This window comes from Coregonus lavaretus, assembly GCF_964263955.1.
Source record: "Coregonus lavaretus genome assembly, chromosome: 1".
NCBI lineage: Eukaryota > Metazoa > Chordata > Actinopteri > Salmoniformes > Salmonidae > Coregonus > Coregonus lavaretus.
The window spans coordinates 57,933,194-57,948,132 of record NC_139988.1 but is presented as its reverse complement, the minus strand read 5'-3'; the positions used below and the strand labels follow the sequence as shown (position 1 = coordinate 57,948,132).

At 40.1% G+C, this 14,939-nt stretch overlaps 1 protein-coding gene across 1 annotated transcript; it reads left to right on the top strand.

The window, feature by feature from the left end:
• The first annotated feature begins 211 nt into the window (after positions 1-211).
• Positions 212-6,263, top strand: LOC311130923 (NAD-dependent protein deacetylase sirtuin-1-like). Its single transcript, XM_084163735.1, has 9 exons — positions 212-555; positions 1,430-1,558; positions 3,131-3,369; positions 3,467-3,619; positions 3,718-3,865; positions 3,968-4,047; positions 4,217-4,400; positions 4,522-5,175; positions 5,360-6,263. The coding sequence occupies exons 1-9, from the start codon at positions 228-230 to the stop codon at positions 5,647-5,649; spliced, it is 2,205 nt and encodes a 734-aa protein (XP_084019861.1). The 5' UTR covers positions 212-227; the 3' UTR covers positions 5,650-6,263.
• Positions 6,264-14,939: the final 8,676 nt, after the last annotated feature.

Genomic DNA, 14,939 nt, shown 5'->3' with positions numbered 1-14,939 from the left:
TAGTTGATTTAAAATGCAAAATTTGTTCAAATAATATCAATCAATGTTCATAGCTAAACATTAATCATGATAATCTTGTGGTTGACGTCATTGACGTGCTGAAGCGGCGCTCCGGCCGCAACTACTGGTGGCGTGGAGAGCGAATCACATGCGCTATTTAAATACCCAGCTGTCGACCGAGGAATACTTTTTTTCTTCTATTACCATAGCGGCTTTATCAGCTGAAGATGGCGGACGGGGAGAACATCCTTGTTGGAGCCAGTTCCAGCACTACAAGTATGGAAGAACCCGTTTCAAAAAAGGCCAAAATGAGCATGGCCATAGAATGTGGCCTAAAGATTGTTCACACTGAGCAAGTTACATACGGGCCAGAGGCTTGTGAGAGTTGGGCGGCGGCGATTTCTGCGCGGCCAAATGAGGAGATTGAGCCGGTGATGGCGGTAGGACAGGCCCCAGCAGCAGCACTAGGCGGAGACAATGGGCTGCTGGTCTTGGAGCCTCAGGAAAGCGTAACAAATTTAGAAAGGGCGTCTGGACCCGCTGCGGAGCCTGCAGGTAGGCTAATTTAGCTAGCTAACTGCTATAGCTAGTATGCAAAATATTATTTTTTTGCAGACTCGAGCGTTGAATGTCTGGTTAGATTACTCCACCTTGGATAGCCAATTCAATTGGGCTAGCTAGCGTTGTAGCTAACTTGCTGCTCGCTAGTTTAGCAGCACGTCAGCCTAAAGGTTGAAACTAGCAAACTTTAGCCAATTTAAAAATAAAAATAAAAAGTAGCCAGCTATCAACATTAGCTTTTTGGCTAGTAATGTTATGCAATTTAGGTTTTTTGGTTGCAAGTTTTTTGCAATATTCCAGGGAATGCAAAAATACAGTAACATTTTCAAGTCCTTTGCAGAGTAGAGAGATACGTACTGGTCAACACATTGCCTGATTTTCAAGTCCTTTGCAGAATAGATAGCTAATTTACGTACTGTTCAACATGTTGCCTGAGTGATCTGTTATGAAGAGACAGCTCGTCCACATTAAAGATGCACAATGCAGAAATCGCTCCGCCATTTCTTGGTTGCTAAAATTCTAAAAGTTAGCTTAATATCAGTTCATGTGACAAAACATACAAGTGTAGTGTAGATAATCATTGTACCATCTAAACCGCTGTGAAATCTCTTTTATAACCAAACATATTGTATTTTCAGCTGTTTGAAGCTAGTGTATAAAACCGAAAGTAAAAGATGCGAAACTTAAGAACGGGAAGCTTAGAAATAGCACACATAGAACATATCTACTGCTTCTTAGGCTTGCTTTCAATGAGAATGACAGATCTATAACACATATTTCTATGTGAATTTGGTCAGGTACATATTGCAGCTTTAAATGAATTGACAAAACTGTATCAATTACAGCAATCATGTCCTTTTTATTGCAGGTCCAGAGTGTCTTGGCACTGATGAGGAGTTTCACCCAAATGGCTTTGCCTCCCCAGACGATGTCAATGAGGATGATGACAGATCCTCACATGCAAGTTCCAGTGACTGGACCCCTCAACCACAGATAGGTACAAGATGTCAAATAAGTCATGTTTTATAAAACCTGGTTAAAACCATACAAAAGACAACATGCAGAGGCACAAATATCAACGACATCACACCTGCCCAGAGACCCACCTGTTTTCACCCCTATCTCCAGTGCCTGCACTACTCTCCTCCACATGTCCTCAAATTGCACCATTTTGTTCCTCTCCGTTCTCAATATTTAGATAAAGGGTATTCTTTTTTTCATTATCTTAACGATGGATTGGTTGATTTCCCATTTTTGAGTATACGTTTTTCGAGGTAATTGACGAGAAGAGTATCGTCCAACCCATCGTGTATCTCACTGCACCCTCATATGACATTTCTTGAAATATGCAGACAAGTAAATTTACATTGTAACACTTCTGACAGCCAACTTTCTATCCCCACCCATAACATTTTGACTTTATAGCATTTCCTGGAGGCATGGATTATTTATTTCATTATTAGTTTTACAATTTAGACATGACTCTGTCATTGTGCTGTACATTCTGTCTCTTGTATAATACATTTTATACATTAGTTTATACCGGATTAAGCGTACATTTTCGTTAACTGTAATTTCGTTAGTTATGTTCCAACATTCCCTCCATCTTGTTCCAATATCAGTTCTTTTCAAGTCTTGGTTCCAATAGTTTATATTTTTTCTAAGAGATTGTCAGTTGGATAGGCTCTCTGCAAGGTTTTGTATATCTTAGCTATCATATGAATATCATTTTCTGACTCAAATAGGATTCCCTCAAGATTGCTCTGATGTCCAAAAGATTAATAATACAAATTGGGATATTAAACTTTTAAGTTGCATGTATTTGAAAATATCTACATTGGTCAGTCCAAAATTGCTTTTTATTTCTGTCATGGAAATACATTGATTTACTATTACCAAGTCATTTATGGTTTCTGCGCAGTTATGTTTCCATGTTGACCAATTCTGAAAAGCTATCCAAGGATTGTTCCATAGGGTTGTGTTTTTTGGGAGTGATATTGGTTCTTGTAGAATACGTTTCATTTTCTTCCATATTGTTATAGTGTTAACTATGAAGTTGTTAATGTTCTTAGCTTTATCCTTTGAAAATAGACACGTGAAAAGATTCTGAGGTTCAGCATGCGCATCTTCAATAATTACACATTGTTTCTCTTTAGTGCATTTAACACTGTGTCTCAAGTAAAATCCTTGGGTGGCGAGTTGATACAATTCCAATCTGGGAGGTTAAAACCACCATCAGACTTAGGGAGATGTAAAACTTTCCTTTAGATTTTATGAGTTTTATTTGCCTGTATAAAGTCTCTTATGGCTGAGTATACTTTTTTTAAAGAATGTCTTTGGTGGGGTAATTGGTATTATTGAGAATAAATATAAAAACTTTGGGAGCCATGCCATTCTGAAGAGGTTTATTCTACCTGTACGATTTATGGGAAGATTGTACCATTTAATACACCTGCTGTAATACACAAAATTGCATGCAACCCAGGTAATTTTCAAGATACAATAACATGTTTTAAGCTATTTGAATGTGCAGTATTTCTGTATTGATGTTGGTGTTTTTTTAAATTAGGTTCCTACAGTTTTATTCAGCAACACATTATGAGAGAGACAAATCCGAGAACAATACTGAAAGAGTTGCTTCCTGAGACTGTGCTTCCGCCCGACTTGGATGACATGACACTGTGGCAGATCATCATCAACATCTCGGAGCCTCCTAAAAGAAAGAAGCTCAAAGACATAAACACCCTGGAGGATGTGGTTCGGCTACTCCACGAAAGCAAAAAGATCCTTGTGCTAACTGGCGCTGGGGTATGTATTGCAGGGAACAATTACGTTTGGCTGTGTCCACTTTGTATAGCTTTCACAGTTGCCTTATTAGGACTGATGGTTTATTTTTCCTCCTCAGGTGTCTGTTTCTTGTGGAATACCAGACTTTCGATCCAGAGATGGCATTTATGCAAGGCTTGCAATAGATTTCCCAGATCTTCCAGACCCTCAAGCAATGTTTGATATAGAGTACTTCAGAAGAGACCCAAGGCCATTTTTCAAGTTTGCTAAGGTTTGTGGACTGAAAGCATATCTGTATAGTATTTGATTAAGTGATGATGATGAATGTCTATAAATGACCACTTGTTTGATTGCTCTGCTCTCTTGCAGGAGATCTATCCTGGACAGTTCCAACCTTCGCCCTGTCACAAATTCATATCTATGCTGGACAAGCAGGGGAAGCTACTACGCAACTACACCCAGAACATTGACACTCTTGAACAAGTGGCTGGGGTTCAGAGGATCATCCAGTGTCATGGTACATACTGTAATATATGTAAACTTTAATACAGTTCAAGTGTTTTAATGTGGTTCCGGGTCTAATGTTGACTCTTATGACCTACACTCTTCTGTATTTCAGGGTCTTTTGCAACAGCTTCCTGTCTCGTCTGTAAACACAAGGTTGACTGTGAGGCCGTAAGGGAAGACATTTTTTATCAGGTATTGGCAAGAATGGTTCCTATTAATATTCACCAGTGTCAAATCTGTGAATTGATGTATACTGCTGGACAGACTTGTGGCTTTTTTCAGTCATTCTCAGCTTATCTTGTACAGTAGCATCCATTGTCTGTTGATTTGTTTCCATATTGAATTCAAATCTCTGTTCAAGGTTGTCCCTCACTGTCCACGGTGTCCAGATATCCCCCTGGCAATCATGAAGCCAGATATTGTCTTCTTCGGAGAGAATCTTCCAGAACTGTTCCACAGAGCAATGAGGCAGGATAAGGATGAAGTGGACCTTCTTATTGTCATTGGGTCCTCACTGAAAGTGCGACCCGTGGCTCTCATCCCAAGTATGTTGAAAATGTTTTTTTAGATGCCCAAGATTAGCAATGCTTTTACCAATGTTATTACCGGTATTACGCTTGATCTCAAGTCATGCATCTATAACAGGTGACCTTTTTTTCCACCCAGCCTCCATTCCTCATGAAGTGCCTCAAGTCTTGATAAATCGGGAGCAGCTGCCTCACCTCAACTTTGACGTGGAGCTACTTGGGGACTGTGACGTCATCGTTAACGAGCTCTGCCATCGGTTGGGTGGAGACTTTGAGCAACTGTGCTACAACTCCTTAAGACTCAATGAGATCACAGAGAAACCCCCGCGGTTACCGACTTCTGCAGAGCAGCCACCTTACAAGGCCTTGTCTACTCACAGTAAGCCAACAGAAAAAGAACAGAAGCACCGTCAAACAGATTCATCGGTCAGTGCCTCAGAGGAGACGAACACTCACATGGTCTCAGACACTCCAGAAGGTGACAGAGTACCAACAGAACCTTGTCCGAAGGCTCAGAATGTCACAGACACGTCTGAAGTCGATGGCGTACCACCCGAGCCCTGTCCAAAAGGGCAGATTGTCCCAGACACTCCAGAAGTAGAAGCACAACCAGAGCCCTGTCCAAAGGCTCCAAGTCCCAATGAGGAGAGAATGGAGCGTTCAGTCTCTCCATCAGCGGACACGCGGAATGAAGAAGGCTCTGGATTAAATGACCAATATATCAACCTTGAAGTTCGCAAACGATGCTGGATGAGTCGAATCAGTCGAAGTCCTATCAGCAAGCGCCTTGAGAGTAAGATTTCAAGTGTTTGTTTACCTCAGATTTTGTGCAAAACTTTGTTTTTTTTTATGCAAAACCTTCTGATGGTAAAACCTTTTCCATGTCTTTTCATGAAATCATGTACTGTAATTTCCATGTGACGTTATGCCAACTTGTTCATGTGAAATTCACCCAAAATGTGATGTCTTTTACCCAGCTTCTCAATACCTTTTCCAAGCACCAAATCACTACATCTTTCACGGGGCAGAAGTGTACTCCAACTCGGAAGATGAGACGTCCAGCTCCTGTGGGAGCGACAGCGAGGACTCCAGCCTGGAGATGGAGGAGGAAGACAGCGACGCAGAGGAGGACCAGAGCACATCAGCAGAGGAGATCGAGGGCTGCCTTATAGACACAGTGACACACAAGCAAGCCTGCGAGGGCACATCGAGTGTGAAGCAGACAGACCATACAGACGAAAATGTCCAGAACACCACAGACCTTTAAAAAAAACAGAATGACCCTGTCTTGACAAGGCACTTGCTTTCATTTTATTATCTTGTTTTGTATATTGTTTTGTCCCCACAGCCCCTTTTATACATTTTTCAAAAAGTCTAGATTGCGTTGACTACACTCTTTTGCATGCATGTGCTGAATATTCATTATGTCTTTCTGCGTCCGACCACATTACTGAGCTGCGGGGGAATTGAGTACACGTTTTGTGTACTATCATTCGCAGCTCAACCAAGAAAGGAACAGCAAACTTACACCAAAGAACACCCCATACTCTAAATGTTTTTCCAGTTTTTCATAAAATTCTAAAAAGCTTGTTTTTGACTTACCCACCACTGAAGTGTAAAGAATATATTTAACGGTTTCATTGTTTTCCTTCCGATATTTGGCAGCTACTTTTTACGGTCAATGTCAAGCTTTTATTATTTTTGTATTTTGTAAGACATACTCAACGAGTAGATGATGGTTTTCTAAATCAAATTGAAAAAGTTATACATTGTGCAAACATAAAGCCTTATAAACATGTTCAATATGCTTTCATTGGAGCAAATAGCACATTTTTTGTCTTCCATTTTCAGCAGTTTGACACGTTTGTTCATAAACTCAGCAAAAAAAGAAACGTCCTCTCACTTTCAACTGCGTTTATTTTCAGCAAACTTAACGTGTAAATATTTGTATGAACATAACAAGATTCAACAACTGAGACATAAAGTGAAGAAGTTCCACAGACATGTGACTAAAAGAAATTGAATAATGTGTCCCTGAACAAAGGTGGGGTCAAAATCAAAAGTAACAGTCAGTATCTGGTGTGGCCACCAGCTGCAATAAGTACTACAGTGCATCTCCTCATGGACTGCACCAGATTTGCCGGTTCTTGCTGTGAGATGTTACCCCACTCTTCCACCAAGGCACCTGCAAGTTCCCGGACATTTGTGGGGGGAATGGCCCTAGCCCTCACCCTCCGATCCAACAGGTCCCAGATGTGCTCAATGGGATTGAGATCTGGGCTCTTCGCTGGCCATGGCAGAACATTTACATTCCTGTCTTGCAGGAAATCACGCACAGAACAAGCAGTATGGCTGGTGGCATTGTCATGCTGGAGGGTCATGTCAGGATGAGCCTGCAGGAAGGGTACCACATGAGGGAGGAGGATGTCTACAATGTAACGCACAGCGTTGAGATTGCCTGCAATGACAACAAGCTTAGTCCGATGATGCTGTGACACACCGCCCCAGACCATGACTGACCCTCCACCTCCAAATCGATCCCGCTCCAGAGTACAGGCCTCGGTGTAACGCTCATTCCTTCGATGATAAACGCGAATCCGACCATCACCCCTGGTGAGACAAAACCGTGACTCGTCAGTGAAGAGCACTTTTTGCCAGTCCTGTCTGGTCCAGCGATGGTGGGTTTGTGCCCATAGGCGACGTTGTTGCCGGTGATGTTTAGTGAGGACCTGCCTTACAACAGACCTACAAGCCCTCAGTCCAGCCTCTCTCAGCCTATTGCGGACAGTCTGAGCATTGATGGAGGGATTGTGCGTTCCTGGTGTAACTCGGGCAGTTGTTGTTGCTATCCTGTACCTGTCCTGCAGGTGTGATGTTCGGATGTACCGATCCTGTGCAGGTGTTGTTACACGTGGTCTGCCACTGCGAGGATGATCAGCTGTCTAAGGCGTCTGACAGTACGGACATTGCAATTTATTGCCCTGGCCACATCTGCAGTCCTCATGCCTCCTTGCAGCATGCCTAAGGCACGTTCACGCAGATGAGCAAGGACCCTGGGCATCTTTATTTTGGTGTTTTTCAGAGTCAGTAGAAAGACCTCTTTACTCTTTAGTGTCCTAAGGTTTCAGAGCTGTGACCTTAATTGCCTACCGTCTGTAAGCTGTTAGTGTCTTAGCGACCGTTCCACAGATGCATGTTCATTAATTGTTTATGGCTCATTGAACAAGCATGGGAAACAGTGTTTAAACCCTTTACAATGAAGATCTGTGAAGTTATTTGATTTTTTACGAATTATCTTTGAAAGACAGGGTCCTGAAAAAGGGACGTTTCTTTTTTTGCTGAGTTTATGTCCTTGGTTACATGAGCTATTTGGAGCATGCGACTAATTGTGGAGGTGCAAATCTATAGAGCTCCTATTCACTCTGTCTGGAGAAATGTCCGGCCCTAACACAGACCCTGCAGTGTTCTGGGATCAGTTTAACATGAGCCGAATTTAGTGTTTTAAGCACCTCATTCGTATGTTTAAATTGTTTTTGTTTTGATATTGATATTGGTTGTAAAAAAGCAAACATTTTGAACATTCATAGTAGGCATTTTCCTTGTTTTCATGACACCACATAAAAAGCCTTATTAATCACAATGTGTAACAACACACTTGTGTAAGAAATGGATAGAGATATGAGAGTTGCATGCTATTTGACATTTGATGGCCACGTTTAATTTGAGAAGACCACATTGCAGGTAAGTGCATGCAGTTCATATGCTGCAGCAGTGCCAATGGGGTGTTTTACACAAATGAAGGGACAACATTTACATTAATGAACTGAAGATTATTAAAATGAAATTTAAGAGTTCTTAGAATTAGTATGTCATCCCCTGTAATGTTGGTGTGTCAGCTTTTATGCTCGGGATTGTTTATTTTTTACATTAAAACATAGTTATATCGATTTCTCTTGTGTTCTTTAAAAACATTACATTTTATCTGCTAGATTTATATTAGGCTTTATGACATCATATACCAACAAATAGCCCATAACATAGCAAATCATCTCATTTGAGGTTACCATGTATGTAAATATCATGGCATTATTTACCTATATTAATAATGTATACTGTATTTATAGTATAGCCATAGGCCAATGTTTTTATTCCTGCAAAAGTCACACAAAGAGTTGTGTTTTTGTCTGAAATGGTACTATTATTATTGTCAAAATAATGTAATTCCAATCCAGCTTCAGTGATAGAAAGGAACCTGTAGTCATTGCATGATTTTAACCCCTGCTGCCCCAGTTCGGGACACACTCTTCACGCCATTTCGCCCGATGGGCGGTGCTATTATGTGAATGAAAAAAACTATTTTGATAATGGTTTTCATACACATACCTTGTCCATAATGTAGAGGCCTATGGAATATTCATTGAAGAGGTAAAGGAGGAGGACGGTACATGTGATCTGCATAACATACCAATACAAATTGACATACCTTTGTATGCCTCCTCATCTGTAAACCTGCAGACACAGACACAAAAATGAGCAGTTCAGTCATCTGCACCCAATACAGCTAGCCTTCAACATATTCTTATAGCATACATATTCTTACCTCTTTGTTGATTGATATCCATTGAATTGTATCCATTTTCTGTTTTGCACAAATATGAAAAGATAGATGGTATCATCATAAAACAATATCAATTTAGATCATACAAGGGACAAACCTTACCTTAAATTGAGGAGATCTTTAAATTTTTCAGTTAAGTGCCTGCACCTGCTGTCCTTTCAAATTCAAATCCAAATGTTTCAGTTGGGCAGTTAGGTTCCTGCAAGAACCCCCACCAACTAATGAGGTTCCTCGATGAACCCCACCTCCTATGGGGTTCTTGGAAGAACCTTTTGGATGCAATTGTCAGTGCCGAGAACCCTATGGTTCTTCAAAGAGCTTTGAGGATCTTAGAAGAACCCTTGTTGAACCCCTGTATAGCCTATTGCCTGTTTCTGTGTATGAGTCTTTTATTAAAGAATATGAAACAATGTTGTGTCTTTTTGTTGCTTTTCATCAGATCAGGCAGAGTTGTTCTTTATATGGCCTAAAATAAACATGTTCATATGGGGAGAATATTATCTATAGGCTGTAGCATAGCGAATTTTGATCAGTTATGAAAAACTAACATGTAATGCTGAAATTGTTTGATCTGGTAGGCCTAAAAGGCCGACATTTGGACGTTTCAATCAAAAAATACTTTGTAACATGACTATAGAAATGAAAACATTGTGATTTTAGAGACACAGTAACAGTAGCCTATGATTAAAGGGTTAGGCTATACTGGGCTCTAACCATCATCATTATCATTATTCACATCATTCCAATTCAACCCAATCACAATTATCAGCTTGGGTATTGACATCAATGAGCAGGCTTTCCAAGTGAGGAGAGACACATGGGTAGGCCTACCAACAGAAAAAGTATTAAAACAAAACTGATTATGAAATTTGGACCACAGAAATCCAGTGTTTATATCAAATGTCTGCCTTTTCCTCTACATTTAACAGTCTAATAAGTCCATTTAAAATAGAACATCACAAAATCAATTTAGCCTATGTCTTTTCATTTAGTCTCAATATGATACGAAAAATGTTGGCTATTTCAAAACAACAGAATACCATATTTTGAGTTGACTGTATAGGGTATTATACTAAAGATCTATCCGAGGTTCAACTTTAAGGCAATCTTTTAAAACTATTTTGATACTCACGTCATGTCTTGATAATATAAATGAGAATGTAGCCCATTTCATTTTGAAATGAGTATTTGTCCATCTCTCCCATTGTTCCCATTTTCAATAAAAAATATGCATGCGTTGTTGGCATGAGAGATTCACAAGATTTAAAAAATGCTGCCCTGCCTGGACACTCACATTCAAATAATTTTCACCCTCCCATTGTTCCAATTTCCAATAAAAAAATATGCATGAGAGATTCACAAGACTATAACATTGGAATGTTGTAAAGTGCTGGCGTACCATTCATGGCTGGCGAGGACACTCAGGTGAAGCCATTGAATAAAATGAATTACAAGGAAATAATGTTTTTTAGCTTTTGAACCTGTATAGGCTTACATTTTTAGCCTGTATAGTCTGTTGGACTATCCTTTTCATGACATATGAGACATCAAAACGTTCTAGAAAAGCCTTGCGTGTTATCACAACAGCTGTTTACTTTACTGTCATTCTGAAAATTATTTTCTGAATCAGCTGATGATTGTTGAAGCAGGGTTAAAGTTTAATTTCTACTTTCACAGATAAATGCTTATTATATTGATAGGTAAACATGGCCATTAATACAAGGAACAAAAAGTGTTTCATGTCACATGATTCTGGACAAGTAAAATTGTATTAGAATATATTACAATGTTACTTTCCCAAGACGCCCAAAAGATGGTTCTAGTTTTAGGAGGTCATACTTAAATGTTAAATAATAATATGCACACAAACTAAAGAAGACGATTTTATTAATGTAAGATTATCACCAAGACAGGCAGACAGTCCAGACAGACAAATAGTACATCAAAGCGGTGACCCGATCCTGCAGGTTCATGCTCTACAACATTCACAGAGTACGACCCTACCTTACACAGAAAGCGGCACAGGTCCTAAACCAGGCACTTGTAATCTCCCGTCTGGATTACTGCAACTCGCTGTTGGCTAGGCTCCCTGCCTGTGCCATTAAACCCCTACAATTTATCCAGAACGGCGCAGCCCGTCTGGTGTTCGACCTTCCCAAGTTCTCTCATGTCACCCCGCTCCTCCGCACACTCCACTGGCTTCCAGTTGAGGCTCGCATCTCGCAACTTGTTGTCCCACTGGCTATCATAAATTGAATGCACCAATTTGTAAATCGCTCTGGATAAGAGCGTCTGCTAAATGATGTAAATGTAAATGTACAGTAGGCTAGAAGAGTATAGGCTATTTTATGAGATTTAAGAGAATTAATGCAAATGTTTGCTGCTATTGAACAATAACTACACCATTTGATTACCTTTGAAACTATCGTTTGAACTGCAGGAACTGAATAAATGGGTTGGATGGATGGCTTCGATAGTCCAGCAATCGAATTGCAAGTCGTTCATATACTTATAATCCAAATATTCTTCTTAAAAAGATATTGTACTGCTACCCTCAGCATTCATTATTCTAACAAAAAATATCCTGCGCATGAATGCTACATCTACAGACGGAAACGACAGACCGCAAATAAATCCTTCTGGAAGTGCACGGAATATGATACTTTCGAATGCCAAGGTCGCATAACCCTCACTGACAGAGTTATCTCTAAGTTATGCTGGATAGCCGGTTCTTTCAAATCAAATCACATTTTATACAACAGGTGTAGACCTTATAGTGAAATGCTTACTTACAAGCCCTTTACCAATAATGCAGTTTTAAGAAAAATAAGTGTTAAGTAAAAAATTGATAAGTAAAAAATAAAAAATAATTAAAGAGCAGCAGTAAAATAAAATAACAGTAGGGAGGCTATATACAGGGGGTACCGGCACAGAGTCAATGTGCGGGGGCACATTCAACGCCCAGAACATGAACTGGAGGAGCTCCTGACACTTAAAGCAACATGGGTTGCAGAGAAGATCGGACGCCTTGGAAGAAAGCCAATGTTTTCCATAGGTAGGACTATGTCTTGTTTAACATAATAATGGCTTTATTATTCATATGCTTATTATTGATGACAGCATGCCCAAGGCCAATAACATGGTTGCTAATCTGCTTCTATCTCTTTTTTATTTTCAGAATGGAACTGCTACGATACTGTCCTGCAAGACTTGTAGAAGACCAACAACGGAGTGGAGGGCTGGCATCAACTTTTTCCCGCCAATCTTGGCGCTACCCACCCCACCATTTTGAAATTCATCGAGGCATTGCAATGACAGCAGAAAGAGGTGAAATGAGAATGGAGCATCTTCTTGCTGGCATTCCATCGCCATGGCAAAGACCCCTCTACCACAAGCAACAGAAGGATCTGAAGTCACTGGTTAAGAAGTAGCCTACACCATGAATCAACGGCTGGAGTCTTACTTACTGAGCGTTGCTTAATGAAGTAGCATTGTGAATACTCCAACATCCATCTGAGAAAAATGAGCATGTAGCCTACTTCTTTGTGACACATCAATTTCAACCCTTTCAATGACTCCAAAATCCTTATGAGACTAGAACACTATTACACTACTAGCACATTCTTGGACGATTTGTTCCTGAACTTGTTTTTATGGTGTTGCATTGTCATGTAGCCTACTCTTGTATTTTCGGGGTTATTTGAATGAAATGTTTTAGGCCTACTTATTTTTGCCCCATCATTTGTTGTATTTTGCTGATAAATAAACGTTTTATAGTGAATGGTTGGTGTTAATGGATGGTGTAAAAACTAAATACAAGGAAAATACATTTGTTAAAACGAAAATACATAATAGAAACTACATATAGACCTATATATAGTATAGGCTGTTTTTAGCCTTCAGCCTTTATATAACCATATGAACGAATTTATATACAATATTCTGCCCATATTAACGAATTTATATAGGCCTAGGCTACAATATTCTGCACATATGAACACATTTATTTTAGGCCATAACTGAACCAATTTCTGTAGGCTATATATACAATATTCTGCCCATATGAACAATACAATATTTGTAGCCGAACTTTTGTTAAGTTGCGTCAATTCAAATCTGTTATTAGGAACAAAAGAGGTCAATACACGTCTTCTAAAATAGACTAGTATTTTAATTAATGCAAACCACTTCAATGGTAAATATGATGTTCGTATATATGGGTCCACTGAAATACCATGCAGGGCACTCAGAGAACTGATCCATTGTTCTAAGTTCTTCTCCAAATACTCTGACAGAGATAGTTCCCGCTCCCTGCTGGCCAATCAGAGTAGAGACTGAGCGTGGTTTAGACTTACTCAGCCTATCGTTGGCGCACAGGCTGGTCCCAGCCCCTTGGCGCTTCACTGTTGCCAGGTGTCTAGTTGTTTTGCAACTTGTCCAGAAAGTCAGCACTTTTACACATGTCCTTGAGCACGGTTTAACAAAGAGGCAGTGTGTATGTGTCTGTGAGAAATACAAGTCTGTCTCACCCTACTCCCTAACATTCCTCACATGAATCACAGCTTGTTATGTTAAACAATTTATATCAGTACAGTACAAACCTATTATGTTTAATCATTAATGCATTCCTTCCAAGCTAGGCATCACATCGAGTTATAAGAAAATAGATCCCCACAATCCCCCTTTTCACACCCACTGGGTGTGAACCCAAAATAAGAAATTTCAGGGAAATTCAGGAATCCCCCTATTGACACCCTCTAGGGTGTCACTCATTAAAATACAATACAAACAAAAATAATCACACTTTTATTAATAGGCAATAATGATAATAAAAAAGCCTTCAGTCCTTCCATCTACACGCAACTTGTACTAGGTTGGCTACCAGCCACCCAGGAACTTTAAACCTTCACATAAGGAAAGACAAACATTCACAATGGTTAACTTGATTAATAAAGCATAAAACACAAAGATTAATACATTTTGGACCCCTTTAGACACCCTCTAGGGTGTCACTCCACCACCTCACCAATAGCAAACCAAGCGTCATCCTTAGTCAACTTCATCTCAGTGTCTGCATCTCCTTCTTGAGCCCCTAGGAGGGGCATCATACCAGCCGTATACACGACATCTGTAACAGACTTTCTCAGACAAGGAATTACACAGGCAGTACAGCACATTAATATTAGAAACACAACTACTAGGGTCAGAAATCCAGTAACCACCAATAGTTGAATACTTGCCAAACCAATCACCCAACCAGGAGAACAGTCCGTTTCCCTCCATTCCAGCCATGCTCTTCATTTCAGCGGATAGTTTATCTAAACCAACTAGGGCTTTAGAGATGGATAAACGTACAACAATGGCTTACCATTCTATAGACACCACCCCTTTCTGCCTGATCTAGAGCCAACCTCTTTTTACTAAGTCATAAGAGTGAGATGGCGGATAATTGTTCAAAAGATCCCTTCCGTTGCATCCCTAGTCCAGCCAATAAATCGTTGTTGGTCGTAATAGATATAATTAATCCAATTCACAATTTTGTTTATTGTCACCCACCAAAAGAACGTGGTAGTAAACCCTTCCCCTAATTGTTTCATAGCTCGGTATCCATCCGATACCCCCCTTGGTAGCCCAATCGCATCCATCTAAATAGGGCTATTCTCCTTCTTGTTAAAACTCCTCCTACATCTGTTTAATCCTTGTTCCTGGTGACTAATTCTAACTAGTTGTACCAGTATAACCAGGGCGCATTTATCTAGCCACCCCTTTGGAATTCTCTGCCTACACTGCCTTTACTGGCACACGCCCACCACACATCGGTCACAGGGGCTGTAAGGTTCAGAATTCTCTCCTGTGCTTCCGAACTTAAGTCTCCAATTGATAATTGGTGATGTCTTTATTTCTCTTTACCCCCCATCTGGATGTTCAGTCCCCCTCGG

Excerpts from the sequence above, each read along its gene's own strand:
- LOC311130923 (XM_084163735.1), top strand. The coding sequence starts at position 228 with ATGGCGGACGGGGAGAACATCCTTGTTGGAGCCAGTTCCAGCACTACA. Across the intron at positions 3,620-3,717 it reads CATTTTTCAAGTTTGCTAAG|GAGATCTATCCTGGACAGTT; the intron begins GTTTGTGGACTG and ends GCTCTCTTGCAG. Across the intron at positions 5,176-5,359 it reads TATCAGCAAGCGCCTTGAGA|CTTCTCAATACCTTTTCCAA; the intron begins GTAAGATTTCAA and ends TCTTTTACCCAG.